Here is a 25,367-nt window from a genome sequence, read left to right on the forward strand (position 1 = left end):
TCTGGGGCAACAAAGTGCTGGAATTCTGCACCAACGCTTCTTCCAGAACGTCGCTGCGAAGGGCGAAGAAAACGCATTTCGAGTGTTCGCTGCCGGCCGCAGCGTTTGTCCGTTTGCACTCGCCGTCCTGCGACTCTAGCGCAGGCGTGGACGGTGGCGCCGGGCCCGCTCGGCGGGGCGGACGTATGGTCGGGGCAGCTCGGTGAGGGCGGAGGGGTAACTGGATGGTCTGCGCCTCTCGACGATGAGGGGGCCGGGTGGACGGAAGGCGGTTTCGGTAGCGTGGCGGGGGGAGGGAACAAACGCTGTGGAAAGGTGTAGCCTTGATTTAAGAGCCCCGTTAGGTCACTCGTTGCTGCCTTTAACGCAGTAAGGTTTATCTCCGAGTATTGTTGGTAACTGCTCCATCAATAGGATTTATCGTGTTGACTCTCAGTGTAATTTTGGAGATTTCTTCCCCTCCCGTTCCACTCTGTGAGATGCTCAGGCGATGTAGAGCCGAAAGGGTTGTGCAGTGTTGGAGGTGGCTCCTGTCGGGTGAAAAGTATGAGGGAGCATCCTCGTTTATTTGACGTGGATGTGAACGATCCAGCAACTGTTCCACAGACCATTAGGTGTCCCGATTGATGCTTAAACCCCAACAATGTGATGAAGGCAAATCATCTGGGGGCTGTCACGTCGCCGTTGTTGTGAGCTTGTTAGCATTTTGTTTAAAACTTGACGAATTTGTTCTTCGACTGTGAAGTGTTCTGGGATGACGCGAGGCTCTGAAGTCTTTGTGGAGCAGTTTTTTTGTTTTATGGAACTACTGTTGTCAGGTGGTCGCACCAAGGTGTTCAATAGTCTGGAGGAACTCAGGAGATCAAGCCGCCTCAGTGGTTGGTGGGGGGGCAGGGAATTGTCAGTGTTTTAGGTTGAAACTGCATGAGGGGTCCATGATGCAGGGCTTAAACCTCAAACGTTGATAATACCTTCCTGTTTGATCTGCTGAGTCCCTCCAGCAGATTGTTTGTTGCTCCAGATTCTAGCATCTGCAGATTCTTTTGTCTCCTTAGAATTACGGGAGTAATCCCTGGTATTCAGCGATTTCTGATTGCTTTTGATGTTAAAATGAAGGTGCTGAAGTGCCAAGTTTTCTATTGATCACATTTTGCATCTCCTGACAGATGGATCAATAACCGGAAGGGAATTGAGAAGAGAACCGAAGGAGGAGTATTTCTTTGAGTACAGTGGGTTGTGATGATTTGGAAAAAGTTCCCTGAAAGGGTGATGAAAGCTGATTCAATGGTAACATATTTACAGAAATTAATTATGCACATGGCTGCTGTACTGTCAAATTCTTGTGATATTTGGGATAGAGATGTTCAACAAGATGAATGCAGCCTTGTCTGCACCCATTAACATCTTGTGCATTAACTATGCTCCCCAGTCCTTGGGTGTCAGGCAGTTTCCTAGAAGAGAGAGTAAGAAATAGAATCAGGAATGGGTCATTTGGTCCCCTGTGCTTGCTGCAAGATCATTGATGTTTTGCCCTTGGGTTACCCGTACCCGTTCACTGGATTTAAATGCCAGGCAGATTGAAAAGGTCAAGGTGTTGGGACTGGAGGCGAGGGCTGTTTCTGCTCACTGCTCTGCAGTGTTTACTCAGCTCTGTGCTGAATTGAGGCTGTGGCCTGCTCCAGCTACAGTGAATCCTGGCTTTTGAGTCTTTCGGACGATGCTGAGGATGTTCTGTGAGGCTGTGGTGCAGTGCTATCATGTTTGCTGTTGTGTGCTGGGGCAGCAGGCTGAGGGTAGCAGTCACCAACAGAATCACCAAACTCATTTGTAAGGCCAGTGATGATGTGGGGGTGGAACTGGACTCTCTGACGGTGGTGTCTGAAAAGAGGATGCTGTCCAAGTTGTATGCCATCTTGGACAATGACTCCCATCCACTCCATAATGTACTGGTTAGGCACAGGAGTACATTCAGCCAGAGACTCATTCCACCGAGATGTAACACTGAGTGTCATAGGAAGTCATTCCTACCTGTGGCCATCAAACTTTACAACTCCTCCTTCGGAGTGTCAGACACCCTGAGCCAATAGGCTGGTCCTGGACTTATTTCCACTTGGCATAATTAATTTATTACTATTTAATTATGGTTTTATATTGCTATATTTCTTCACTATTCTTGGTTGGTGCAGCTGTAACGAAACCCAATTTCCCTCAGGATCAATAAAGTATGTCTGTATGTAAAACTTCAATTCTGAATGCTATTTGCTTACTTTGATTGTTTGCACTATTTATTTCTCTCTGCGCATTGGGTGTTTGATAGTGGGTTTTTTTTGAATGGGTTCTTCTGCTTGTAAGGAGATAAATTTCAAGGATGTATAATGTATACCTGCTTTGATAATAAATGTACTTTGAATTTAATATCCAAGAATTGACTGATAGCTCTTGTGAGTATGCTGTCCTGTAAATGTGGATCAAAAAGTTAAAGAAACAGAAACACAAGGATTCTGTAGGTGCTGGAAATCCAGAGTACCACATACAAACTGCTGGAGGAACTCATCAGATAAGGCAGCAACTATGGAGAGGAATAAACAGTTGCTGTTTTGGACTGAGGTCCTTCATCAGGAAATGTTGACTAATTATTCCTCTCCATAGATGCTGCTTGACCTGCTGAGTTCCTCCACCATTTTGTGTGTATTACTGTAAATGAACAGATGAGTGTTGAATCTTACTTCAAGCTACGTCTGTCTTGGTCTCACTAAACTTTCTCTTGTGGCGACCCACTTTCTGCGCAGGCGAACTGGCTCACAAATAGCCAGCGTGCGGGGAGAGACTTTGGTAATGCACCTCAGACGTCATTTCCGCCCGGAGAGTGCGGGCGCTAGGGATTAAATGCCAGCGCTGTGAAGTTTGAATAAACTAGTCTCGAAACGGCTTACCGACTGTGTGTCGTCTCTAGCTCTGTATGTAGTACATGGCTACACTCTCAATCCTTCCCCTGCCCTGCCTTGGGACATTGTTGGGGCTGTAAGACCACAAGACATGGGAGTAGACTTAGGTCATTCAGCTCATCAAGTTTACTCTGCCATTCTATCATGGTTGATTTATTATCCCTCTCAACCTCATTGTTCTGCCTTCTCCCCATAACCTTTGACACCCTGAATAATAAAGAACCTATCAACCTTGGTTTAAATATACTCAATGACTTATTCAAATGCTTAGTCATCTGTGCCAGTGAATTTCACAGGTTCAGTATCCTCCTCATCTTTCTTCTAAAGGGACATCATTTGATTCTGAGGAGACTCGCCCTCCTCCCTCCTCTATAGGAAGCGTCTTCTCCACATCTTCTCTATCTAGGGCTTTCAGTATTTGATAGGTATGGTGTCTGTTCCATGTGGATCAGTTCATATGCAGATGAAGTGTTAACAGGTTGATGTTGCAGCCACCCTTCATTGTAGTGAAGCCTCAGTCCCACCCAAGCCAAAATCCATGCATTTCACAGGTTGCTGTCAGTACGTTCGGGGTTGGTTTATTCGGGTTGAGGTCAGTTAGCTCTGCACTTGCTGGGTCTCCTGAGATTATTCATTGTCAATAGGTGAGAAATTTATTTTCATGGGTGTTTGTGATCGTCATTACTTCATAGAAGAGTAAATTGAAATTGCAATTGCAGTCACTCTGGTAATGAAGCCAATTTACACAGAGTAGAACTCCTAAAACTGCAATGATTACAAACACATTTTGAAAATGTCAGGACACAGAATAGGACTGCTGCGCTTTGAGAAGCTTCACCTCATGTTCTTATTATTTATTGCTGGTTATTTTTTTTTTGTATTTGCACATTGGTGGTTGTGCATCCTGTTGGGTGCAGTTTTTCATTAATTCTGTTGTGTTTTGTTGTATTTACTCGGTTGTATATGGTGACATATATGTACTAAATCTATTTTGAACTCTAAAGTTGAACTTCAAACTTTGAACGTGATCTTTTAAATGCGTCTTTGACAGCAGATGCAACCTCAACCGAAAGGTTACATCTCTCGTAGTGGAACAGCCCTTCATTACTGCACTGAAGCAGTACTGGCCTAGATTTCTCTGCTCGAATGTGTGAAGTGGGGCTTGACTCAGCAGTCTTCTGACACGAAGTAAGAGTGCGCCTCACTGTGCTGTAGCTGCTAGTTGGTTAAGATGCGGTGGGCATTGGGGAGGGTGTTTTGCAAGGGTGATGCTGAAGCATGTTGTCTGGTGCTGTTCCTGGTTGGTTTATTTATTTAGAGGTACAGCACGGTAGCAGGGACTTCCAGCCCATGAGCCTGTGACTGATTAACTTACTAACTTGTACGTTTGAATGTGGGAGGGAAACTGGTCATGGAGAGAGCATACAAGCTTCTTACAGACAGCGGCGGGAATTGAGCGCAAGTTGCTGGTGTTGTAATAGTGTTACTCTAACCATCACTCTACTGTGCTGCCCCAACCATCTTTGATTGTGTTGAAGATTGTGGGCATGCTCTATTGGTGCAGGAATGTGTGACGTTTGCAGGATGCCCCCAACACATGCTTGGGTGTGTTGGTTGTTGACGCAAATGGTGCATTTCATTCTATGTTTTGATGTACGTGTGATAAATAAATCTGAATCTGATCCAGATCCAGGTGAAGAGTAACCTCAAATGTATTCATCGCTTCAATGAATGTGCTGCTTTTCATCACATTAATACAGCCAGGTCTGGAGATCATTAATTCTTATGTTTAATTTTAATTTTTAGTGAGGACATTCTGGAAAGAAATCTAGAACCGGTCAAGACTTTCCTAGCAACTAGCTTTACCAAAGAAGACATCTTCTCATATGATTGAGTTAAGGACTGCGTTGGTAAGCTTGTCTGAAACAACAAAGAAATATAAATTGAAATAACACTTAAGTTGCAGTGTGTTCATTTTGATGCTTTGGCATAAATATTTGAAAAGAAAAACTTTCTTTGATATATGACAAGAGATTGTGAGTGGAACTCATTGGAAAAGCTTTCACACTAAGCTGCCTATTCTGCTCAATCACGATAATCTGTTTCTGCTTTTCTCTACAGAAATCAGAGGCTGAATCTATGTTGTCAGATGAACTAGAACCCAAACCTGAGGTGAGTTCTGACACTATTTTAATTCGTTAAAATGCTGCATTTCTTAGATTATTAGGTAAAAAAAAAATCAAGGAAACGGCACTTGATATACCTATCATTTCCATTTTGATGTCTTAGTGAAGGCTGGTTAAACGTCTTCACCATCCTCATTATGTGCCGTGTTGTATGATGTGGGCAATAATGATCCAAAGACCATGACTGTTCTTGGCAAAGTTTCCTACAGAAGAAGTTTGCCATTGCCTTCTTCTGGGCATGTCTTTACAAGACGGCTGACCCCAGCCATTATCAATGCTCTTCAGTGTTTGCTTAACAAGGACTTGGGATACACAGTGGCTGCTTATATGACCATCCACCACCTGCCCCATGGCTTCACGTGACCTTGATCATGGGGCTAAACAGGTGCTACACCATTCTCAAGGCTGACCTGCAGGCTAATGGAGGGAAGGAGTGCTTTACACCTCCTTTGGTAGAGATGTTTCTCCATCTCGCTACCTGCACTGGTTAAATGAGGCTTGTAAAACCTCTGGGCAGATGCAAAAGATTGTCGTTGCTGTTGGAAGAAAAGGGAGATTTTTTTCTGGGCATTAATGAGATGAAGAGATATGGTAATTCTGAGCTGAAAGATCTGCCATGATATGCTGCTCGAAAGAACACCATATGAGGTCATTCTTGCCCTCAGCCATTATGCTCTTTAATTAGTCAACCTATAGCTGGGAAAGTGATGACCCCACCCCTCCTGTTAGACTGTGGTCACTTTTTTATATTCTTTCTACTTCTAATATTTATTTCTGTGCACTTGCAATGATACTACGACATTGTAATTTCCTTTGGGATCAATAAAGTATCTATCTGGCTATCTTGATGAGTAGTGGAGCAACCTTGAATGAGTGAAAAGCTACTTTTGTTGCTATTATTTATGTTCTGATATAGTTCTGCTCAATTTTGAGACAGTATAGTTAAAAGGATACCTGTTGATAAAAATGCCACATGGTTTGTGGGAACTTGCTGTGTACAGATTGGCCATGCTGTTTTCTAATATCAGAATCAGGTTTAACATCATTGACATATGTTGTGAAATTTAACTTGAGGTAGTAGTACTGTGCAATATCTCAAAAAAAGACTGCATTACAATAAGAAATGTATATACAAAAAATAAATATGTAGTGCAGAGAGGGCAGAAATATTGAGGTGGTGTACATGGATTCATTGTCCATTCAGAAATCTGACGGTGGGGTGGGGCTCATCGGGAAGAAGCTGTTGCTAATGGGCTCCTGTACCACCTCCCTGAAGGCAGTAATATGAAGAGAAGTGTTGCTGCATAAATGTGAGTGGAGCTCTCTTGCTCTACTTGTCTAGTGTCATTTATGGTGAATCATTGTAAAAGCACCAGTGTCTTTTTCATAAGATAAAAGATTACTTGTGTGGACCTGAAATAACTTCGGTATGTTGCCAAACGCTTCATGGGCTCAGAAACATTTTGGAAGTTACTGATGCAGTTTGAAAATAATCTTGGAAGTCATTGACTATTGAAATCCCAGGAAATGCAAAAAGATGATGACCAGATGATCTGCAATATTGATTTGAGTGTAAGACTTAGAGTTTCCATACCCTTCATCAAATAATGCCCTTTCCATTAAGATCTTAGTCAAACAAGCTGAATCAGAATTAGAATCAGGTTCATTATCACTGACATATGTTGTGAAATTTGTCGTTTTGTGGCAGCGGCTTAGTGAAAACCATAAACTATAAATTATAAATAAAAATATATGTACACCCAAAAAAGTAATGTATACCTTTTCTAGGGCATGTTGTACTAGAAAGTTGGCCTAGGTCTGCTCATATGTTTGGGAGTAGGATTTGATATGACACCATCATGCACAACTCATTTAATTTTTCATGGCTACATTTGACCTTGGTTTGTCAGGCATTATCATGTCCAAATTCTTTGTAGGCTCTTTCTTCCCTTTTGGCCTACTTATCTCCAGAATGTTTCACTCCTGTGATATTTGATGTAAAAATCACATGTGGTTGTCTTAATTTCTAACACTTATTGGGCAACACCACCCCTAAAATGTGATGAGTTGCATCTCAAAGCTGATGTCTTGACCTGGTTTATTTACAGTTGCTGGTGCAGTTTGTGCAGAATACATTTATACCCTTGGGAGAAGGGTTTGAAGAGCCACAACAGGGTGAAGTCCGATGTCTACCTCCAACGAAAGCCAGTAAGAGTGCAATACACAACGCAATCTTGCCCTCTGGTAAATGGAACAGAGAAGTGTGTGTGTGTGAATTTTGTGACATGCTGGGTTGTGTCTATGTCTGTTTAATTATTCTTGTGAGAATGCCCTGTGTTCAGAAATGTTCCTAGTCCCATCCCACCTAACATATTCTCTCCATGTTATTGCTTGGCTGTAGAGTCCAGCTTTGTTTGACATTGAGACTAAATGACTATTGTTTTAATTAGCTATTGAATTGTCTTGCCTATAATCAAAAGCTTCTGTGAAACAGACCATCTTTAAGCATGCCTTCTAATTGTCAGATGTACACCTGGGATTTATAAAATATGAATTTTGCTATTGGTAAATTTGCTATTTTAAAAGATAAGGCATTTAAAATTTTAATGTTTTCTTTACCATCCTGTGAGCTCTTCATTACCTTTGAGCTGCATTATTGAAGATGCCGACTTTTCCAGGTGCATTATTCACCAACTCTTTACCACCTATGCTGGAAGACTTTTGAGTGTGAGCATGTTGCTTGATTGTAGTTGGAGCATGTACTGAAGCCTCCACCTACGTTTTGCAGGGAGTATTGGGTAATCTGGTGATCCTCACTGGCAGGTGGTTGTTGCATTGAGGGCTGAATTTGATTGGTATTGGTTTATTAATGTCACATATATCAAGGTACACTAAAAACTTGTCTTGCAAAGTATTTATACAGATCAAATCATTACAGTACATTGAGCTAGGAAAAGGTAAAACAATAACAAAACAAAGTGTAAAAGCTGCCAAAAAAGTGCGGTGCAAGTAAACAATAAAGTGCAAGGTCATAAAAAGTAGATGGAGGCCAAGAGTCCATCTAATTGTATGGGAGGTCTGTTCAAGAATCTGTTAACAGTGGGGTGGAAGCTGTCCTTGAGCTTGATGGTACGTGCTTTCAGGCTTTTGCACCTTCTTCCAGATGGGAGAGGGGAGAAGAGAGAATGTCCAGGATCACTATGGTCTTTGATTATGCTGGCTGCTTTACTGAGGCAGTGAGAAGTATAAAAGAAATCTGTAGAGGGAAGGCTGGTTTCTGTGATGTGCTGAGCTGTGTCCGCAACTCTCTATGGGCTCTTGCGATCCTGGGCAGAGCAGTTGCTATACCAAACCATTGAGCATCCAGTCAGAATGGTGCATTAATAACAACAGGCAAGATTCGATGGGGACATACTATATTTCTTCAAGTTCATTGTCTAGACTTGTACCTCTTGAGAAGATACAAACCTGGACAATGAACTTGGACAAATAATATAGCAAGGTCTTGAGCAATGTACTGCTGGGACCCATAATGTTACACATCTCTTTGCTTTATTGGTAGAAAGGCAGCAGGAATGTGGAAGTTAGTTCATCATTCAGTGTGTCCTCGCTTTGTAAGGATTGTTGTTGCGGGTGGACCAGATGTTAAATTGGAGTAGCTGGCAATTGTGCTCATGAGAGGAGGGCATCACTTGTTATTTTTTTTTTTAGCCTGCTTTTACACATTTTGTTCCAATGTCCTCATGGTCCAAGTAAGACCAGGGATATGTACTCAAGTTTCAGCTGATTCTCTTCTGAACTCAGCCACTAGGATTAGGAACAGGAGAAGTGTCTTGGCCCAAAACTTTGCCTGTACTTTTTTTCCCATAGATGCTGCTACCTGTGTTGCTTGGATTTACAGTGTCTGCAGATTTTCTCTTGTTTGTAACTAGGAATAGGAGCTCTCTTGCTCTGGCACTTACTTGACATTTCCTTCCTCTGCTGTGGCCAGTCTACATGCCTTGTATTAGTGCAGCTCCAAGCAGGAACAGCTCAATCTGGTGTGAATCCACCCTCTTTATTGTGCAGTAAACTTCCTACTATAGCATGATGCAATTTGAAAACTGGGCTCTTTGACCAAACCTATCAATGCTGAATGGAGCTAGTCCCATTTCCCTGCACTTGGCCCATATCCCTCTAAACCAGGGATTTCCAACCTTTTTTATGCCATAGATCAATGCCATTAAGCAAGGGGTCAGTAGAACCCAGGTTGTTGGAAATTCCTGCTCTAAATGAATCCTATCCATATACCTCTTCCAATGTCTTTTAAACCATATAATAGTACTCGCCTTCAGCATTTGCTCACACAGCTTGTTCCGTTTACTCACCAATCTCTGTTGGGAAAATGGTGAACTTCAGATCTCTTTTAAATCTATACCCTCTAATTTTGGACTTGCCAACCCTGAGAAAAAGACTTTGACCATCCAGGTAGATGCCACTTGAAGGTCAAACCACCTATAAGATCAACACTTAGCCTCTTGAGCTCCGGAGGGTGTTGGGATGGAATAAAAGTCTGAGTCTCTTAGTACTGGTAACATCTTTGTAAGTCTTTTTAGCGCCTTCACCAATTTAGGGACATCCTTTCTGTAGCAGGGTGACTAGAATTATACGCAGTCCTCCAAATGTGGTCTTAACAACACTTTATATAGCTGTTGTATGACATCCCAACTCTTGCCTTCCATTGGTCAGGATACTGAATATAAGTACACCAAACACCTTCTTCACCACCCTGGCTACCTGTGCCTTGCCACGTGTCCTTCCTCCTACCCCCCCCCCCCCCAAAGCTGTGGATTGACCTTTTGCTTTCATTTATTTTAAAATCAATGATTCTTCTGCAAATTATGGGTTATTTTGTGTGTTGCTCTGATAACAGTGCTTATTCAAGAGAGTGTTGCAATGCAAGTGTGTTTATCCAAATTACTCATTATTTATGGAGCCCTGTCTACTGCCTCAGGTGGATATAAAATGCCCTGTGGGACCATATTAAAGCTTGGTGGAGTTCTACTCTGTGTCTTACCTGATAGGTAATCCCTCACTAAACATCCTGCTATTTGTAGGAGTTTGCTGAGTGTAAAGTTGCCGGGTATCCAACACTGGTAGCGCTTCAAATGCAGTCCATTGCCTATGTGCGGTGTTTCAGGAAAGGGGCAAGGAGTGTGATAGGTGCCATGTAAATGCAAGTTCTCCTTTGTATTTTAGGTGACTCCTCTGCCTCTGATCCTGTGGTGCCGAGTCAAGTCGGGGTGCCTGAAGCTGGAAGCAGATCAGCTTCCGGTGAAAATGCAGATGGGAGCGCCCCGTGGTATCTCCGCGTTCAGGAACTGGCACACGACAGCCTCGTAGCTGCAACCAGGGCACAGCTGGCCAAACATTCAAAAGGTGCCAGTGGTGTTGATGGTTTTCTTGCATGCCAGCCTCGCTCCAGCTGACCTGCTTATTGCCCCAGAATTGAGCCTTTGCAGTGAGCAGGGAGAATTTGAAATTTCTTCAACCTTATTCTTCTGATTATACAGTGCTTCTATTTCATTCCTCTTAACAGATTTTGCAGAGAGGATTCATGATTCGTTTGTTTTTCCTCTTTCATTCATTCCCTGTCACTCGTTCCTTACCCTGACCACTTAGTTTTCTACTCTGTGTTCACCCCTCTATTATGCGTGTGGGAACTCCCTCCACACCCTGTCAACCTGGATAATTCCCCCCGCTCTTTCACCGTTTCCCATTCCTATTTCCCCCTCTCACCTTAACTCCTTATCTGCCCATCACCTCCCACTGGTGCGCCACCCCCTTCCCTTTCTTCTAGACCTTCTGCAGCCCTTTATCGCTTTCACTAATCAAGTTCCCAGCTCTTTACTTCACCCCTCCCGGTTTCACCCATCACCTAGCACGTTGTACCCTTTCTCCCCTCCCCCCATCACCTTACTCTGACTTCTGCCCTTCCTTTCCAGTCCTGATGAAGGATCTCAGCCTGAAACGTCGACTGTTTATTCTTTTTCATAGATGTTGCGTGGCCTGCTGATTTCCTCCAGCAATTTGGGTGTGTAATTTAGGATTTTCTGTCCATTCCCATTAAAATTTAAAAGGGAGAATATTAATCTTAAATGTATATGCTGCTGTTCAGACTCTGTGGGGATCCCAAAGTATTTCACAACCTTTAGTATTAGTGAGGAAGTACTGATCGTGGTGATCTCCCCTCTGGTCCAAAGGCCCCGAAGCATGTTCATGTCAGGATTGCCATAGCTGTCCTCCTCGCAGCCCAACCCTGAATAGCAGAGGCCCTAGTTGCAACCTGTGATATTTGTTCCCCAGGAGAGCCAGAGGACAGCTGCGCTGCAGCAGATTCTGTGGAAGGTGCGCCAACTGAGGTGAATCAAGAGACTCCGCAGGGTGAGAAGACCCTCAAGTGCTCCTATGAAGGCTGCAGCAGGACCTTCCTCTGGCACGCCCACCTGAAATATCACCTGAAAACCCACAAGTGAGTTTCTGAACACCTGTGAGTTTTCTTTCCTATGGATTAATAACGGAGAAATTGACAGATGTGTATAGAACATGGAACAGTACAAGCTCTATGTCATGGAGGACTTTAACTTGCACAAGAACTGGTATTCTTGAGGAGGACATCATTACAATGCATCTGTGATAACTTCTTGAACAGCAAGTTAGTGAATCTACAAGGGAAAATGCTGATTTTTGATCTGGTCCTTTGCTTGTGATGTTGTGGTAAACTAATTAAACCAATGACTCTTAATTTATTTAATCCCTCAACAAACCTAACAACAAATTTCATGACATATGCCAAATATATTTAATATGATTCTGATTCCCTCCATTCTCGGCATATTCATGTGCCTATTGAAGAGTCCCTTTGCTATCTGCTCTACCACCACCTTTGGCATACTCGTTGGCTCCTGATGCTTTTGCAAAAGATAAGAATGAGGCATAAAGCTCATTGCTTATGATCATTTTATTAACCACAGGACCATAAGATTTAGGCGCAGAGTTAGACCATTTGGCCCAAGTCTACTCTACCATTTCTTCATGGCTGATTCATTTTCCCCCTCACCCCTAGTCTGTCTTCTCGCTGTATCCTTTCAAGTGTTGACCAATCAAAAATCTATTGATCTCTGCCTAAAATGTAGGTAAAGACCCAGCAGCTGCCTGTGGGAACAAGTTCCGTAGACTCACCACTTCCCAACTAAAGAAATTCCTCTTCATTTCCACTCTAAGAGGACTCTATTCTGAGACTGTCATTAAGTGTTACAAGAACAAAGAAAATGAGGGGACAAGCATGGTGGGAAAAAGAAAAGGAACAGAAAGAGCAGAAGAAGAGAGCCTCGGGAAAAGAATTGAGAGAGAGAGAAAAATTAACAAAGGTGGTCTGGTCATCTTTTTCCACCTACTATCTCCTACTTTCTACCCAAGATCCATAAACCAGACTATCTGGGTCTGTGCCTGTTCCTGTTCCATTGAACTCTTCTTCTTGTACCTCAATTCCTCTCTATCCTCTTGGTTCAGTCCCTTCCTACCTACATCTGTGACACTTCTCATGCTGTCGATCTCCTCAGTAACTTTCATTTCCCTGGCCCTCACCACCACATCTTCACCATGGATGATGAGGCAGTCTCTATATACTTCTATCCCCATCAGGAAGGTCTCAAAGCTCTCCACTTCTTTCTTGACAAAAGAACCAACCAATTCTCCTCCACCACCACCCTCATTCAAGTAACGTGATGCCCACTACTGAAACCAAGAAGTTTCCAGAAAAATATACAGCCAACTACAACCACTAGAAAACTCACTACTGAACAGTTACATGTATATAAGTGATTATATACAAATATAAACAAGTTTAAGAAAATTGAACTACTAGGAAAATAACAATTATGTAGCCTAATCCAACATACTAGACACTTCAATCTGGTGGTGGGGTGGAATACTACCTGTGGCTCGTGGTGCCTTTGACAGGAACTTGGTGAAAGATTTCAGTCCTTTCCTCTCTATGTACCTGGGGAGCAGTTTCACTGTTCTCTTTTTGCTTCCTCCTCTTTGAGCTTCATCTCTCCCCATTCACATAGTTAAGGTTTTAAAACTCAACTGGACATCTTGATGTTCAAGCTTGGACTTGACTGTATACTCACCTAGTCATTGGCCACACCTGGCCATCAACTTTTACCTTTATTCCAAGTAATTCCTGTCTTTCTGCAGGAATGACCGTTCATTCACCTGTCCAAAGGAAGGATGTGGAAAGAGTTTCTACGTGCTCCAGAGATTAAAGGTGCACATGAGGACTCATAATGGAGAGAAGCCCTACATCTGCCCTGAGGATGACTGTGGGAAGAAGTTTACAACAGCCGGCAACTTGAAGAACCACATGCGAATTCACACTGGTATGAATGGATTGGTTTATTATCATCACAAGTACTGAGATGGATCAGCCTTTATGAAATGGCAGAGCAGGCTCGATGGGCCAAATTGCCTAATTCTGCTCCTATAACCTGTCGTCTTGTACAATGAAAAGCTTTGATTTTGCATGCCATCCAGACACATAAAATACATAGAGGTAGTAAAAGAAAAAAAAAAGCAGAATAGAATATTAAATAAAATGAAGAAAGTAAGATTGCAGTGCAGGTAGGAAAGTAGTGCAAGGGTTGCAATGAGGACAGATTGATAAAGAGATTGAGATAAAGGTTGGCTTTGTCACAAGTATATTACAGTGGCGGGAATCGAATCTGTGTCGCTGGCTCTGTAAGGCATTGCGCTAGCTGCTATGCTACTGTGCCATGGGAGATACGAGGTCAGTGGGATAGAAGTTGTCCTTGAGTCTAGTAATATGTTCTCAAGTTTGATTTAAGAGAATCAAAAGATTCTCTTTTATGTTCTGCCTGATAGGGGAGGTGAGAAGAGGATATCAGGATGGGAGGGGTCCTTAATAATGTTGGCTGCTTTCCTGAATCAGCAAGAAGTATACAAGGCCAATGGAGGGGAGATTGGTTTGGGCTAAGTTCATAACTCCTGCAGTTAGTGTATGTTAATTTCTAATGATTCTGGCAAGGCTGTGTGGTTGGCCTGGTGTTGAGGAGGCAGGCTCTGCAGGAGAGCAGTGTGTACCACTCCAGACTGTGAGCTCATCCGCTCCGCGAATTAACAAATTTTTGAACCCATTACTTCATACTGTGCTATTTTACCGCAAAGGCAGCTTTTACGTTTTAAGATATTTGAGTGTATCCTGTGTGTGGGGTAGATTCTAAAGAAATATCACACCAGATGCAGAATGCACAAATATTCAAAGTGCTGCCTTCCACAACTGCCTGGAGAAAAAACTAGTTTTATCCTTTTTGCTGTAGTGGCTGAAGGTTGGGAGAAAGAGTTCTTTGCTGAAGTAATGTGCCATCAGTAAAGGGAAAAAGGTAAATTTCCAGAGGGAATTTGATGGGGGTTCACATCAAACATTGTGGAAAATGTCACATTGGACCAATATATTGATATGGATTCAAGATGAGCTGGCTAAGGGGAAGTAGCAAGCACAATGTGTCTTCAGGTTGGCAAAAAAATAATGAGGCATTGGTGTTGGGTTTTCCAATTACTTAGCAGTGTGTATAGGTGGCTTGGGTAATGACACTGAATATATAATTAGTAAAGACAAGGCAGGGAAATAAACTGTGAAGAGGACCTGAGTTTATAAAGGCAGGTTTAAGTGACAAAAAAATGTGTACAACATAGGTCCTTCTGCCCACTGTGCCTGTGTTGACCATTGCTTGCTCTAATTTTATATCCTGCTGTGCCCTGCTCATTCAAGATACTTCTTAGATATTTTCTATCTCCATCATCTTCTCTAGCAGCTCATTCCAGATGTTAACTATGCAGTGTTTGGGTTAAATTTTACCCCTTTAAACCTCCGTGTATTCATGGTAAACCCATCCCCTCTAATTTAAATTAACCCCGACATAGAAAATAGACACTGGCTATCTATGACTACTGCTAGCTAGACAGGATCTTTCCCTTCTTCTGGCAAATGGAGTATATAGTGGAAAATGTGAAATTGTCCATGTTTGGCAGGAAAGATAAAGCACATTATTGAAATAGAACAATATTAAAGTGAGGTTGATGGGTTCTTTATTAGTCAGAGTATCAAGGGTTAGGGGGAGAAGGCAGGAGAACGGGGTTGAGAGCGATAGAAACTCAGCCATGATGGAGTGCCAGAGCAGACTGAATGGGCCAAATGGCCTAATTCTGCTCGTGTCTTATAGTCTGCTTTAGAGCCCTGAGCCACAGAGGCATGTGTATGTTCCAGTGTATTCACAGAGGTCAGTATGCATGTCGTGCAAGCAATCATGAAAGCTCACTGTTACTGCTTTTTGCTGGAGGAATTGATTACAAAAGTAGAACTAGAATGACATTTATTATCACTAACATACTGTTGTGAAATTTGTTGTTTTGCAACAGTGGTGCAGTGTACTACGTAAAAAATAACTTACAATAAGAAATTGGAAAAGTAAGTAGTACAGAGAGAGCAAAATATTGAGGTCGTGTTAGTGAACTGTTCAAGTAAGAATATTTCTGAGTTATATTGGGAAGTGGCGAGGTCTTATGGAATCCTGTGGATAAAATTGGTTGGAAAGTTTTTGATAAAGCTCCATGAAAGAGATTAGTGTACAAAATTTATGGTAAGGCATCAATCTGGATGGAGAATGCGGATGGTTCTGACAAACATACGGATAAAGGTTTTTTTCCCTCCAAGTGCCAGGCAGCAACTAAAGAGACACCACAGGATGTGCGCTGGGACCCCAGCCTTTGATGATATACATTAACAATTTAGACTGGGGAATTAAAATGAATTTATACCACTTAGCAGATGTTATAGATCTGGGTGGGAGAGCCATCCTTGGAGAAGCTCCTGGTTTATTAAGACAGATTGAGGGAGTCGGCAGATACTTGTAGGTGTATATACAAGATGGATAAATGAGGGTCTATCCACTTTGACAAAAATAGGAAAATAGATTGTTATCTGAATGCTAATCAATTGAAGTGGGGGTGCACTACTCACAGGATGATTTAAGATATCAAATGGTTTGTTGGCTTTCACAGTGAGAGGATTCAAGTATTGGAGCTAGAATCTGTGCTGCAATTATACAGTATCGTGATGAGACTGGATCGAGTATTGTGTAAAACTTCGAGCATTTTTATCTGAAAAACCACATTCTTGCTGTGGAGGGAGTTCAGTAAAGGTTCACTATACTGATTGCTGGGATTGTAGGACTACTGTATCAAGGAGATGAGCCATTTCTGCTCTTATTTGCTAGAATATTTACAAGAACTATAAGAGTATCGGGTAGAATATTCTAAAACATTCGAGCAGTTGTGGACTAGGTGCAGGAAGTATGTATGCAATGGCGGAAGAATCCAGGATCAGTGGTTTTGATCCTTGCATAAGAGCTAAACCATTCAGGACTGAGATGAGGAGGAATTTCTTCAAAAGAGCAGTGAATCTGTGACAGCAAGTTATTAAACCCAAATCATTAAATACCTCAGCAGACTGGAATGTTCCACTGTTTAAAAAGGACAAGCTGGGGAACTGCTGTCTGGTCAACCTGGCGTCAGTAGTGGGGGAGTTAGTAGAGGGAATTCTGAGGGACCGAATCTATCAGCATTTGGATTGACAGCCTGATTAGGGAGTCGGCGTGGTGTTGTATTTGGGAAGAGTATTGGCTGCAATTTGTATTTTCCACTGTATGCTGAATTCTTGTACCGTTGTGCAGATTTTCCATGAATGAATTAGGTTACCACCCCCCACCCCCACACCAGCCCAGATTTTTATTCCATATTAGTCAATTCTCCACAACAGTTGAGGAATTCAGATTCCTCAGTTGTTGAAGATTTGAATTTGCGTCTCAGAATCATGGGTTCAAGCTTCTTTATTTCAAGCACTTTGTTGGAAACACTCAGTCATCATGTTGCATCTACCCCTCTCAACACCAAGTTATTATTTTAGTTTAATGATCTTTTATCACTAAATCAACTACCATGCTGTCATCACATTTACAAAGTGAATCTGCAAATCCTTGAGTCTACTGGAGATCGAAGGTGGCCTGTCCTGGGGTTAAAGGACTGTATGTGTGTGGGTTGGAGGGAGGAATGGGGCTTGTTCTCCTGTTGTTTTGTTGCTTACTAAGTTCTGGGTTGCTCTGCTATGTTGGTGACACTTGAGGGCTGTCTTGGGTGTGTTCGTTGTTAATGCACATGACACATTTCACTGTATATTACAATGCACACATGATAAATAAATCTTGAATCCATAATGTGGAATCCAGATATTTATAGGCCAAATCGGTGCCTGATTCACAAGATGCATGCAGGAATATGAACCATTCAGGTGTCTGTAACAGTAAATATTAAAAACTGTTATCTGGTTGCTTCATTGCAGTCCATAGCAATTGGCTGTGTGCAAATCAGAATATGCACTCAGTGGCCACTTTATCAGGTACACTTGTACACCCGTTCATTAATGCAGATATCTAATTAGCCAATTGTGGCAGCAACTCAATGCAGAGAAGCATGTGGACGTGGTCAAGAGGTTAAGTTGTTGTTAAGACTAAACATCAGAACGGGGAAGAAGTGTGATCTAACCGCACAATAGTCACTCGAGTTTAGAGAGAATGATGTGGCAAACAAAACAACATCCAGTGAGCGGCAGTTCTGTGGGCAAAAATGCGTTGTTAATGAGAGTGGTTAGAGGAGAATGGCTGGGCAGGTTCAAGCAGACAGGAAGGTGACAGTAATTCATATAACCAGGTGTTACAGCAGTGGTGTGCAGAAGAGCGTCACTGAATGCACAACATGTTGAACCTGGAAGTGGATGGGCTACAGCAGAAGACGACCATACTGGGGTCCACTCCTGTATGTAATAAAGTGGTCACTGAATGCAGAACATAATAAAGGCCCTTTGGCCTGTGGTATTGTGCTGACCTTTTAATCTTCTCTAAGATCAATCTAAACCTCCCTTTCCACTTAGCCCTCTTGTTCTTTTATCCATGTGAATGTGATTCCCTGAAGTTGCGTTTTTGTAGTGGTGGAAGTGCTTCAGAAATTTTCTGTCTTCAAAGTACTTTCAGATTTCAAGGCTCCACAGGCATTATAGAAATGCAAGTCCATCATCTCTCTCGCTGTAATATTATTTTGTCATAACCTAATAATTTCCACTTGAATTCATTGTCTTGGTGAGGTTTTGGGCGTAAGGCCAATACCATAAACAACACACCATCAAGTCATCTGGGGAGGTGGAGCTATTAGGATAGGCAAATGACCTGACCTCTATTAGCACTGTTTCCACCTTAAAGGTGCACTAGAGCTTCTGATCCTCTCCACCTTTTAGGTTCTCTGGAAAAGCTCGAAGCAGTTGCTTTTGCGGTTTCTGCAGTGTGATTTACTGATGGAATAAGAGGATATTTTCCTCCATTCCACTGGCACGTGCAGAAACCTGTTGTGGAAATTTCTACTGTATGTTAATTTGTTGGCATATTTTCCTTTTGTCAGGGGAGAAGCCATTTGTCTGTGCAGCCAGAAGCTGTGGACGGTGTTTCACAGAGTACTCCAGTCTACGGAAACACATGGTCGTGCATTCAGGTACGGAAGATCTTGTGCTTGCTGTCATTCTGTCAGGTTACGGGGAAGAGGAATCCATTGTCTCCGAGGTGGCAATGATGAAGGATATTGTAAGGGAAGGTAACTGTTGTTGGGTCACCTCCAATTCTTGGAGATCACTTATGTATGTATGTATCTTGATAATAATATTTACCTTGACTTTGACCTAAGTATGGTCCCACAGAACTGCAAGGCTCAATGTTTAACATAAACTAAGAAGCATAAACATCTTCTAAAATACTTCCATTAACCCATATGACCAGCCAACACATCCCCATCCCATCCCGGGTTCACCCTATACATGCTTTTACCGTGCAGCTGAAAGGTGCCTGTTTTTTAAAAACCTTTCCCAGTGAGACAATGGGTCATAGAGTCATAGAAGTACAGAAATAGGCCATTTGGAATAATTAATCCTTATTGAAACCATTTAAGCTGCCCACTCCCATGGACCTGCAACCAGGGCCTTTGACTTAAAACATTGACTTGATTTTCTTTGTGGTCGTGTTTGGCACCTGTCTGTCTTGAAGGACGATGGATGATAATCAACATCATCACAAGCCTGGGCGGAAGGTATGGAGATCCTGAGATGCCCAGTCATCAAGATCCCCCTCTCGGCTTCACCAGTGTAGTTCAAATAAAAGCTTGGCACCAACTTGGCTGCAGGAGCAGATTGGAGGACGTTCAATGACGTCCAGCTGCCTTAGGGGCTCCACTCCGGACTTGTTGTCTGGGTTTACTCCTGTAGCTGCCCACAAGGCATTGGGGCCATTACCCCATAGCTGGAGATCTTGTTCACAAGCATCAGGGTATGTGTACACATTGGTGGGCCTGTGTGCTATGTGTTCAGGGGCCAGACCTCTTCATCCTCTGTAGTTCAGCCTGAGTCCAAAAGGAGTTCAGTTTCTGTGTGTTGCTAGCGAGGAGGCAGTTCATGAGGTTTGCTGTTGGAGAGGCTATGTACTGGCAGGGAGAGACTTAAACATTCAGCTCTCCTCTTTGCAAGACTGCTAGCCAGCGGTGGAAGCTGAAAGTGAGAGCACAAGCACTAATACAACACTACCACATTAGATGCATCACAACAACCATTTTGACACCTTTCCCTTTACACACATACTAACTAACCTACTGAATAATGCATCCAGTGTTTTCTGTTCTTTGTCACAGTGTATCTGAACCACTGAAAGCTCCTGCCATCATTCCTCAGCTCTGCTGTCTGTTCCCTTCATTAAATATTTGTGTTGTCTCCCCACTTAACTGCATCTAGAGGATTTGTCTCAACCTCTGCTGTAGTAATGAGTCCATACTCTCACCAGACTTGGAACAGATACAGTATGGTGCTTTATTTATGCTGTCAACAATTGGTGGAAGAAAGTGCTCAGGAAGATCATGAAGAAAGTGATTCATTAAAACCTTTTCATTATTTACTATTTATTTGAATTAAAGGTGAGAAGCCTTTCCAGTGCACTATTTGCTGGAAGACGTTCTCTCAGAGCGGCAGCAGGAATGTCCACATGCGGAAATGCCACGATATCCGTCTTGTCTTCAGTGACCAAGAAGAGGCTGCAGGTATGTGGTGGTGCGAAGGGGCATGTGAAAGGGTGCAAAGAAGGGGAACATATTTCCACTTACTGGACCAAGTATCTCCAACTTTGGAGTATTAGGTGCATGTACAAATAGGGGTGTCATGGTAGCACAGCAGGTAGTGTGTATACAACGCCAGCTGTAAAATCAGGGTTCCATTCCTGGCACTCTCTGTAAGGAGTTTGTGTGGTCTCTCTGTGACAATGTGGGTTTCCTCCAGGTGCTCCGGTTTCCTCCCACATTCCAAAAAGCTCTGGATTCAGGTAAGTGATTTGTTGGTACTGGAAGCTTGTGGACTACCACCAGCACATCTCAGACTGTTGGTTGTTGATGCAAAGCAACACATTTCATTGTATATTTCAATGTACATGTGACAAATAAAGCTCATTGTTAAATATCTTTAACCTTTGCCTTCCCTAGACAGTATATTTTAGACACCACTAGTCCCAATTTTATCAATTCCTGGCTCCCGTGCTTGTTTTCCTTTAATTTACTCTATTTTGGAACAAAGCATCCATTTGATAAAGGCAAATTATTTTGTCCAGTTGACATTACATTACACTGCCCTGATGATATGAGAGCTGATAGAGATGAAAAGAGGTTATACTTTTATCAGTCAAGAGAGTTTAGGAACAATTCCTTCAGCACGAAGCATTTGTGCTGACCACTGTGCCAATGTCAATTTAAAATGTACATAGCCTAAATCCCTTAATTCCCTTCATTGTTCCCTTGATCAAAATCTTGAAACAATCAACACAAACACTGTTTTCCCTTCTTCAACCTCGGTGCACTGTTGTAATGAAATGATCTGTATAGATAGCCTATAGAATGAAGTTTTTCACTGTAGCTTGACAATATGACAATAATAGACCTATTTCCCACAATGCTGTCAGCATATTTACCAGGACTCCTCCAGTTTAAGAAGACATTCTTTCAAGACCAGCTAGAGCAGGTGCTACAGTGATGCTGCAGCTGTGGAGATGGAGGCTGGTAAGGCAGCATGGTAACATGATGGTTAGCACACAACACTTTACAGGTGAGGTGGGTTCAATTCCTGCTGCTGCCTGTAAGGAGTTTGTGCAGTCTCTATATTGTGCAATATAGAGAGTATACACCAGGACATTCAAACCCCCAAAACTGTAAATACATTTAGCAACAGAAGATATTAATGCCTACTACCAAAAAAAAGGAGCTGAAAGCAAGGGACCGAAAAAAAAACCTTAGTTAAGAGGAAGGTTATGAAAGTACTCAATAAAAGGTCCCCAGACCTTATGGAACTTTGTATCCGAATTAAGAACTGAATAATGAATTTTTTCAAGGTCTAAGCAGGACATAATATCATTAAGCCATTGAGCATGCGTGGGCGGGGCAACATCTCTCCATCTAAGGAGGATTAAACGTCTAGCCAGGAGAGAAGCAAAAGATAATATTCGACACTTAGTCGAACTCAGACGTAAATCTGTCCCACCCAAAAAACCGAACAAAGCAATTAAAAGGTTAGGTTCTAGATGGTGATTCAGAATATAACGTTATGAAGACATCTTTCCAAAATTTCTCCAAGCTAGGACAAAACCAGTACATATGAATGAGAGAGGCCTCACCTCTTTTGCATTTAAAACCCTGTGGGTTTCCTCCAGGTGCTCAGGTTTCCTCCCACAGTCCGAAGACGTAGCAGTTGATGTTAATTGGTCATTGTAAATTGTACTGTGATTTGGCTCGGATTAAATTGGGGAATTGCTTGATGGCATGGCTCAAAGGGCCAGGAGGGCCTATTCCATGCTTTATCTCAATAAATAAATAACGCTAAAGGGGTCCATCAATAACAAGTGTTTGTGAGGGAAAGCCAGCGGTGTCAATGGCTAGGTGAGAATAGGTAGCTGGGAAACAAGGGAGAGAATAGGATTGATTGCTCTAAGAATCAGCATAGACTGAATGGGCCAAATGGCCTCCTGTTTTGTGAGAAAATATATAATAAAGATCATTGTCAGCAATATCATTTTGAGTGAATGAAGATTCAAACAAAATCCTTGAAAATAAAATAAACATTTTGTACACAATGCTAATATAATTTTCATCTTTGTGCTTTCTAAAGCCAATGGCCTACCTGACGATGGTGTGGGAAGTGTACCAGAGATGCCTTCAGGATTTTCAATAGCTACAGCTTCTGTGCTTTCACCATCTGCCCTGGAAGCACAGCCTTTGGTGTTACCACAGAGTGTACTTGGAGCAGAGGAGGGTAGGTGTAAATCTTTTGCCTGCTAGTTCTTTCTGTTGTCACCTTCACCCACCCTCTTTAGGGTTGCTTGCCATTTCTCACCCTGGGATCCTGTTGTTGACCCAGTGTTAACTTTTGTAATTATTCCCTGGTTCCTCCGGTTTGAGAGACAAGTCATGTTTTTCTTCATGCTTACTAAGTAAAGCATGGTAGCATAGCAGCTAATGCAATCGCTTTACAATGCTACCGATCACTGATTGGGGTTCGATTCTCAATGCTCTCGAAAAGGAATTGGTACCTTTTTTGCCCGTGACTGTGTGGGTTTCCTTTTGGTGTGCTGGTTTCCCCTCACATCCCAAAGCTGTATGGGTCAGGGTGAGAGAGTTGTGAGCGTACTGTGTTGTCATCAGAAGAGTGGTTGCACTTGTTGACTTCCTCCAACACAATCTGTTGGTTGTTGATGCAAAAGCGATGCATTTCACTGTATCTTTCAATGTGCATGAGACAAACAAAACTAATCTGTAAATCTTAGGGGGGAGATTCCAGATTTCTATGTTGTTTGGATGAAACTGCACCTACTCTGAGAAGTAATGAATATATTCTAATATATTTTTTTTATTTCCTTATAGAAGTATTACCCGTGAGTTCACCATTAGTTACTGGCACAACAACTACAGCGTCCATTGTGGTACTGCCCCAGCCACACCATCTTGTCGCCATAGCCACTGCAGGACATTCTTATGAGGAAGTAGTAACTGTATTAATACAGTGAATGGCTACGGGCCCTCTAGTTGTTATATTTTGGTCAAAGGACCTCATGAAATGGAGAGCAAGGCTGCTTTGATCCAGGTCTGACTGCCTCTCTTTCCTAGTTTACTAAAATGTGAACTTGGACATGAATTTATCTCTACATATGCAAGAAATCAGCATCAAAAGCAATGCTGCTGGATAATTTCTCCATTCTAGCTCTTCCTTGTGTATGCAAGATCCTGACGATATCCTGCATGAGGAAATTGATCTAAATTTGACTACTTTTCTTGGAGCAACAGAGAAAAGGAGTAGACTGGTGTTTGTTTACAAAGGGTCGTTTGATTTCACTTGCTTCACAGTGAACTTCGTCAGGCGCTGGCAGTCTGAAAGGCCTAGACTGCAAATCAGCTGTGGATATTGGAGGAAATCTCCATGTGTTCTGTCCTCTATTAACCGTCCTGTATTCCCCTGGCAAGGTCACTCCACCCACTTCTGACATTGCCTGTGACTCGAGAGTTTAAGCTGTGGACTTCAACTTCCCAAGAAACCGGCAGGTTTAAAGATTGGGTTCAGTGAAGGATTAGTGGTGTAGTTACTAAAATGTCTTCCAAATATAATTTCATCTGCCCTCCTGGCATCGGGGCTGAATGCTGCGTGTATAAGATACTCCTTGTGAATTTTGCTATACATCACATTAAATAAAAGATGTTTATACCACTATTGTGTGAATGGTATTCAGAATTGCTGGAGAGTCTGAGTTATGTAATAGAGGCAGTGTAGTCTTAAGTTTCATTTTTGTGTAAATAGATAAGAACCCTTCTGCACAGTCCACTTTGAGCAGCTGCTAAAGGGAGATGCTTTCCCACCCCTTGCCACAGGATATTCAAAAAAAGTTCAAGTACAAACCTTGTCTTTCACTTTCAATTTCTTCTTAGAGCTCAGGGAAATAGATCTGCACGGTTATACCAATGACGAGCAGCAGAGTGTAATATTGAATACAATATCAATGGTGACTAAGTTCCATGGATGGCCAACACTTTATGGTGCCAGCAATTACTGCTTGGGGTTTGATTCCACTGCTGTATATAAGAACTTAATACGTTCTCCTGTGACCCTGTAGGTTTCCTCTGGGTGCTCTGGTTTCCTCCCACATTCCAAAGACCTATGGTTAGGTTTAGTGAGTTATGGGTGCGCAGTGTTGCAGGCTGATCCTAGCACACACAATCCTCACTCTGTTGGTTGTTCACACAAACAATGCATATCACTGTAGGTTTTGATATGGCAAATAAAGTTCCTGCAAACCTTGTTGGAGCAAGTTAAACAAATTGCTAGATGTAGCAGGTCAGGTGGCACCTTTTTATTTATCCATTTGTGGGGTTTAGGTGCCACAGAGAAGGCCTTTCTTTTCTCAAACGGCCTGAAGATGCACTATAGACCAGGTTGGATAAGAACTACAGATATCTTTCTTTTAAAACATCAATGAGTCAGATGGGATTTTATGACAATCCGGTCATTATGTTTAGTGTCTCTAAAACAAATGTTATCCTAGTTGTAACTAATTATTTGTATTTAAATTTCCCTACTGCCATAGTGGGATTTGCATTTCCATCTGGATTGTCTGTCTCCACTGCAGAGACTAATCCCATAACTTTACTATACTGCCATATCTGAAAGACAAAACATCAGGAGAAAGAATTATGCAGTAGTAATATGGAAATAAGCTTTTTGATACCAATAGTCGTGATTTGGATCCTTTACGTTAGTAGATTACCTGACCTCTTCTAAGAGGAAACCTCTTAGTTAACTACAAACACAAGAGATTCTCCAGATGCTGGCAATCCAGAGTAAAACACAATGCTGGAGGAGCTCAGCAGACCAGACAGCATCGATGGAGAGGAATAAAGATTGATGTTTTGGGCTGAATTCCTTCACCTGTTCTGAGCTCCTCTACATTTTTGTGTGTTACCCTGAGATAACTAGATTTGCTCACTAGTAAGGGTGAATTTCATTTTAAAA

At 42.3% G+C, this 25,367-nt stretch overlaps 2 protein-coding genes across 6 annotated transcripts in view; one reads left to right on the plus strand and one right to left on the minus strand.

Annotated features, from left to right (window-relative positions):
• Positions 1 to 49: 49 nt before the first annotated feature.
• LOC132389327 (zinc finger protein 410-like) lies at positions 50 to 23,696 on the plus strand. 5 transcript variants are annotated; one of them, XM_059961848.1, is made up of 13 exons: positions 50 to 202; positions 1,167 to 1,287; positions 3,997 to 4,133; positions 4,752 to 4,855; positions 5,067 to 5,117; positions 7,240 to 7,375; positions 10,370 to 10,549; positions 11,477 to 11,642; positions 13,373 to 13,554; positions 18,698 to 18,787; positions 20,249 to 20,371; positions 22,479 to 22,622; positions 23,231 to 23,696. In XM_059961848.1, exons 4-13 carry the CDS (start codon positions 4,832 to 4,834, stop codon positions 23,371 to 23,373), a joined length of 1,239 nt encoding a protein of 412 aa, XP_059817831.1. In that variant the 5' UTR covers positions 50 to 202; positions 1,167 to 1,287; positions 3,997 to 4,133; positions 4,752 to 4,831; the 3' UTR covers positions 23,374 to 23,696. The 5 variants fall into 5 exon arrangements, with proteins under 5 accessions (XP_059817831.1, XP_059817849.1, XP_059817840.1 ...); XM_059961866.1 differs by having other exon boundaries at positions 7,240 to 7,339; XM_059961857.1 differs by lacking the exon at positions 3,997 to 4,133.
• Positions 23,697 to 23,848: 152 nt separating this feature from the next.
• Positions 23,849 to 25,367, minus strand: part of fam161b (FAM161 centrosomal protein B) — a 51,155-nt gene continuing 49,636 nt past the window's right edge. The window contains exon 11 of the mRNA XM_059961841.1: positions 23,849 to 25,018. Within this exon, the coding sequence (XP_059817824.1) occupies positions 25,005 to 25,018 (14 nt within the window). The 3' untranslated portion in view covers positions 23,849 to 25,004. The remainder of the gene's footprint in view (positions 25,019 to 25,367) is intronic.

The sequence above is a fragment of the Hypanus sabinus genome, chromosome 2, assembly GCF_030144855.1.
Source record: "Hypanus sabinus isolate sHypSab1 chromosome 2, sHypSab1.hap1, whole genome shotgun sequence".
Lineage (NCBI taxonomy): Eukaryota > Metazoa > Chordata > Chondrichthyes > Myliobatiformes > Dasyatidae > Hypanus > Hypanus sabinus.

Coding starts and splice junctions, on each gene's coding strand:
- LOC132389327 (XM_059961848.1), top strand. CDS start 4,832: ATGATTGAGTTAAGGACTGCGTTG. Junction 7,376..10,369: donor CAACGCAATCTTGCCCTCTG/GTAAATGGAACA, acceptor TTTGTATTTTAG/GTGACTCCTCTGCCTCTGAT. Junction 10,550..11,476: donor GCTGGCCAAACATTCAAAAG/GTGCCAGTGGTG, acceptor TTTGTTCCCCAG/GAGAGCCAGAGGACAGCTGC.